Here is a 6,000-nt window from a genome sequence, read left to right as displayed (position 1 = left end):
GATATTCGCCTAACCTTCCATGCCCATTTAATATCTATCAGGTTCTTCATTTCTTCTTCCAGCTTCTCTGCTGTCGCCTCTCCATTCTCGATGTGGATCAACCCCACATTGCTCTTAGCCTGCTGATTGATAGTTCCTGGGATCTTCAGGCAGTGGAACCCCTGTCCAGGGAAACCGAAACCAAACATGCGCATAGAGACGCCTTGGTTGCTAGGGCACTTGGATGAAATGTGGCCAGTAATCTTACACCTGAAGCAGAAGGGAGGATTTGTGCATGTGGCTTGATGGTGACCCTCCTGGCAGCACCAAAAGCATATACCACTGATGGCCCCATCTTCCACTGCTTCCCCTTTGCCAGCAAACTCCTCGCCCCCTCCGGAATTTTGGCCCTTTATCTTCCTGCCTAGCCTATCATGAACCGATGGGTGGGGGTTGTAGCTTTGCTAATACCTAGAATTCTGGCTGTGGTGATAGCTCTCCCGATCGAAGGCCGTCGGCTCCATAGCTCTGCGCTTCCCCACAGCTTCATCGGTCCTGTACCCCCTAGGATCGCCCATCCTGAAGGATTCCTGCTCTCTGTGAGGCTTATCTCGCGTCTGCCATTGTCGGCGTGGATCAGCATCACGTCACCCCCCCTCTTCCGCCTTCCGGCTGCGAACGGCTGCCCCCCTCGGTCATCTTCAAGCCTGCGCTTGGGCTGCTGGCCGGGCATCCCCCGACGGAAATCCCGTTGATCCTCACAGGCCATGGCCGCAACAACCTCCGCGAAAGATTTGCAGAGCGGCGGCGGCGGCGGAACCCTGGTAACATGCCTCGCACGCCAGCCTTCTCTCCTAACCTTCTCAATTGAATTCTTGTTTTGCACTTTCCTATGTGGGTCTTCTTCATCAGGTAGCAAGTAATATGTCTCCCTCTTCTTTGAAGCATTGAACCACTTCTCATCTGAATGGATAATATATTCCATTTCAATGAATTTTTTATCATTGGGCAAAGTATGCTGGTCTAACATAGAGAGACACCACCTCAACCTCGCAATCTTGTTTGCTTCCTTCAAAAAAGGTTTGAGCGAGCTGGAGTGCCGTCTTAGCTCTCCTTCTCTAAACCATCTATGCAATGTGCTTTTCTTAATACCCAGTTCTTCTGCTAAGGACCTAATAGTGGTCCTCTTATGTAATGGAATTCTAGCAACCTCTGACAGTTCCACACTTATCATTTTCCTGCCAGAGTTATTTGGTTTCTTGGACCTAACATCAACTGGCACTCCAATTGCACGGCATTCCATGGCCCTTTGCCATACACATTGAACTGTACGCCTACTGACGTTGAACCTATAAGCAATCACAGATGTGCTGTTCTTTTTTAATTTTCCGTTGTTGCTTACCTCAAGCAAAGCTTCGTATATGTCTTGCCTTTCTCTATCTGTTAAATCTTTGATCCTATTTCTCTGATATTGATGGTTCTCATGGACTTCTTCCTCTGAGACTGACAATTCTTCTTGATCAAATTCTATATCAATTTGTTCAGAATACACACAATAGTCCCGGATATCATCCTCCAGATCTTAGAACCCATAAACAGATTCTGCAACAGCAGATTATTTCAGGTGAATGGTTGAGTGTAACCTTGGACCAGCAGATTAAGTCTATTTGCAAAACCTCTTCAGAGATGAGTGTAACTTTTCGCGACTAATCTAATGACGGTAATTAATTGATGATTGGCTACGGTGATGCTACAGTAACCATCCTCTAATCGTACGATCAAATGCCTCATTATATTCACCAAGATTCCTAGCACACGGGTTATGAAATTTGTTTTGTAAACTGCATTTATTTGACACTCCTAATTAATAATCAAACCCCATTCTATAGAATCTCTGGAACACAAACAAAACAAGGCCTAGCGGAGAGCAACGAAAGTGTCATTTGTGTTGTGTTTCCGTGACGGCCGGCCCAGTATTATTGCTCTGACACGTACAGCTGGGTAGTAGCTAGCTGCAGCACAGTAGCACGCGTACAAAGATGCACGAATCGATGAATGAGCCATGGAGGATGGATGCATGGCAACAGCAGGCCAGGAGCTAGCTTAGCCTGCCCAGGCGGATCGATTATTAGTGGAGACGGAACTAGGGATCGATGGCGCTCCTCCGCGTCCGTCAATGATGCCAGGCCTTGCCAGATCGATCGATCGATCACGTCAGGTCCAGTCCATCCATCGTCGTCGGGGCCCCGGCGGCCGGCGCGGCGCCATCGACGGCATTCACTCGATTGATCCAGTGCACATGCATGGACCTGCGGGCATAAATGGGCCGCGTTCTCTCGCAGTGGCCGCTGTTATGGGCCGATCATCCAGACGCTCGCTACCCACCCCAAACCAAAATCTTCGTCTCAAACAAACAGGCCCCAAAACCGGGCCGTTTAGCTTGGGGGGTTCCATCGCAGCAGCAGCAGCAACACGCACCTGGGCTGGGCTGGCTACATGCTGCACCGGCCGTCCGGCCCAACCAAAACGGTTTGAGCCGGTTGCCCCGCGTCACCCCACCCCGATCCGCCGGAGCTAACCGGATGACCTTATCGCGTGGCGGCCGACGTGGGGGGCGCCGATTGGAGCCCGCAAATCGCCTCTCATCTGGCGCGGCCGCCGGCGGCGGCCACACGCCTCCCGCCACGACCACCGCCGCACGACGGACGGGCTTGGCCAGGCCAAGTAAGCGCGCGCGCGGTCATCGTCAAAACCCGACAAAGGGACGAGGAGGGCCAAACTAAAAAACTAACGGCGCCCGGAGGAAGAAGGCGGCTGCCCATCATCGTCCACCGATTTGTTTCCTTCTTCCCCCGTCAATTCCCTTGCTTATTTTACTCCTCCTCCGATCGATCCACTTCGTCCCTCCAGATCATCACAGGGCCAGCGGAATAATCTATCCCGGTGGCGGTGATAAACAAAACACAAAAGTATCTTCCCTGTCCGCCATCGCCAGCTCGCCGCCCCTACCTCGTCTTCTTCCAGTTCTTCCTCCGCGCGCAGCAGAGGGAGGCAGAGAGGGATTCATGGAGCTGGGGAGCCACCACCACCTGGCCGCGCGCAGCTGCAGCTACACCGCCACCTACACCCACTGCTCCATCGGCTTCTCCCCCCTGGTCCGCGCCGGCCGGATCCGCGCGGCGGCCGAGGGAGGCGACGGCGGCTCCGACCGCCGCCGGAGGGGCGCCAGCCTCGCCGCCGATGGCCCCAGGGTCGTCGAGGTCACCGCGACCCCCGTCGCCGCCGGGGCGGCCGGGAGCGCGGGCTTCCGGGCCCGGGACGCCGAGCTCGCCATGTGGGACAAGCTCGGGGCGGTCGTCAGGCTCAGCTATGGCATTGGTTGGTGCTCCACCATCCCCACCGCGTCATGCGATTTCTCTCATCGTCACGGGCATGCATGCAATCGATCAATCCTCCTGACCAATCTATCTATGTGTGGACAGGGATTTACGGAGCCATGGCGCTCACCGGGAGATTCATATGCCAAATGGCCGGGATAGACTGCACGGGGGGCTTCCACCCCTCGCTCACGGCGCTCGTCCAGGGGCTTGGCTATGCAGCTCCGCCAATCATGGCTCTGCTGTTCATCCTCGATGTATGTGCGGCGTCCTCCTCTTTCACACCTCAGCTGGCCCCACTTCAATTCCTTTTACTAACTTGGTTTCTTTATTTCTCCATGACTAGTCATCTAGAACAGATAATTTGCATGTGGTTTTAATTTAATTAATTTCTGCTGGCAGGATGAAGTTGTCAAATATTCGCCTCATGCGCGCGCCATCAGAGATGTGGAGGATGAGGAGCTTCGCAGCTTCTTCTATGGCATGGAACCATGGCAGGTACTGTACACATACATGAAGCACGACGGTTGCTATAATTCCTAAATTTGCAGTGCTCTCAAAGATCTGTGCATGTTTGCTACATATGCATAGCATAAATAGATTGTAGTATTGTACTGAAACAAACAGTGTGTGATCGCTCTATTGACACAGCCCTAGGTGTGAGTTGTTATGGGGAATGGCTTGAATCTACTAAATAAAGTCGCTATGAGATTGTAATTTCTTATCTAGGTATCTTAATTACATTTTGCAGTTCATGCTCGTCGTGACTGCTAGCTCAATTGGTGAGGAGCTCTTCTACCGTGCAGCTATTCAGGTACGACCATTCTCCTTGTGGTTATCAAATGTACTTTGCAACTCTGTGGAGGAAACAGTAATCTTTGCATGTAGTTAGTAAATGCTTTTATGACTTCATTTGCTCATATTGTTGAGGCGAAAATCACTGAACTTGTAGGGAGCATTAGCTGATATTTTCCTGAGGAGCACGGAGCTCATGAAAGACGCTCGAGGGATTGCATCCCTGGTATGTATATGCGCCTTCAGCCGAACTGAGGATAAAACTGAATTTTGTGATATCGCTAATATTAGCCTGAATTAAACTGCACCCATGCGATGCAGAGCGGAATTGTTCCTCCTTTGGTTCCATTTGCTCAAACGTTCGCAGCAGTCATCACTGCAGCCCTCACAGGATCCCTCTACTATATCGCCACCGCTCCGAAAGGTGATCCATAGTCTACTGACAGTCCTAATTTGCGCATAGCTAATAATTGTTCTCCCTTTTCTTTCTAGTAGAATCAACTGTATTCATCCTGAAAATTAGTGAGCTATACATGTGGAGTGATATAAATATTTCATTTAAATTTCAGACCCTACTTATGTGGTAACACCAGCAATGCGTTCGCGATCGGGGCGCGAGAACCTCAAGAAACTATTTGCAGGTATGTTTGGCTGTATATATATAATCATTTGTTTGCGCTGGTATATATATATATATATATATATATATATATATATATATATATATATATATATATATATATATATATATATATATATATATATATATATATAGTTGCAGAGTAGTTCATTAGAATCTGCTAGAGATATATAGACAAGCCTCCAACCGAAGATTAATATCAGCAGAGTAGCATATCCGAAAGTAGTATATAACTGAATCTGCTTTCGATGGATTTGCAGCTTGGTACGAGAGGAGGCAAATGAGGAAGATATACTCCCCGCTTCTAGAAGGAATCTTGGCTTTCTACCTTGGCTTCGAATGGATCCAGGTATGCATACTTGCATAGTATAGGAGATCTATGCATGAATAATGGACACGAATATATTCAGCTTTATGTTCAGAAATATGATTCATGAAACGATTGACAATATCTGTGTGTGATGGGTACAATGCAGACCGACAATATTCTGGCGCCTATGATCACCCACGGCATATACTCCGCCGTTGTCCTTGGCCATGGGCTCTGGAAAATCCACGACCACAGGAGAAGACTACGGCAGAGGATTCAGCAGGTCAGAAGCCAAGGGAAAAGTTCAGACACATTGTAACTGCAGGGTACCGTATGATCGATCGATTTCAATCAGAAGACCCGGCGTCCAGGCGTCTGACAAGTTTTGATCCAGTTTACCAGCATAGGTAATTAAGATAGGTGCAAGATTGAGGGAAATATATATATATATATATGCTCATGTAATGTAGATAAAGTCTGTACATATGCTGATAGATATGCAGGATGAATCAATATGGTAGGAAGTAGTATAGTGTACGACTCCAAGTTTGTACTGTATCATTTGCAAGGAAAATAGATAGTCCACTCTTTGTTTTCTTTTCGTCCCTCACTGTTGCAAAGTTGCATGTTTGATGCTTTTAAAGATGCATGCTGCACTGGATTTCCAAGGATAAAACAAGAGATTGTTCGCATGTAAGGAAGGGAAAACAGAGTCCGACTGCCCAGTGTTCATCACTGTATAAGATTGGCGTTTGACGACTGCCGTAATGTTTTTTTCCATTGCAACTGATGATTGGTCACTCACTCCAAAGGGACAATGGTTGAGAATTGCCACCGTTCATATACTCCTGCAGAAAAGGAATTTTTACACATTCAGTTGTCAAATGTGAATTCCCATG

At 48.6% G+C, this 6,000-nt stretch overlaps 1 protein-coding gene across 1 annotated transcript; it reads left to right on the top strand.

Annotated features, from left to right (window-relative positions):
* Positions 1-2,713: 2,713 nt before the first annotated feature.
* Positions 2,714-5,798, top strand: LOC120682160. The gene is made up of 9 exons (XM_039963929.1): positions 2,714-3,357; positions 3,462-3,613; positions 3,759-3,854; positions 4,108-4,170; positions 4,309-4,377; positions 4,473-4,575; positions 4,721-4,792; positions 5,052-5,140; positions 5,268-5,798. Exons 1-9 carry the CDS (start codon positions 3,045-3,047, stop codon positions 5,418-5,420), a joined length of 1,110 nt encoding a protein of 369 aa, XP_039819863.1. The 5' UTR covers positions 2,714-3,044; the 3' UTR covers positions 5,421-5,798.
* Positions 5,799-6,000: the final 202 nt, after the last annotated feature.

This window comes from Panicum virgatum, chromosome 7N (assembly GCF_016808335.1).
Source record: "Panicum virgatum strain AP13 chromosome 7N, P.virgatum_v5, whole genome shotgun sequence".
Lineage (NCBI taxonomy): Eukaryota > Viridiplantae > Streptophyta > Magnoliopsida > Poales > Poaceae > Panicum > Panicum virgatum.
Note: the sequence above shows the minus strand (reverse complement) of the source record. Positions and strands in the feature narration are given on the sequence as shown.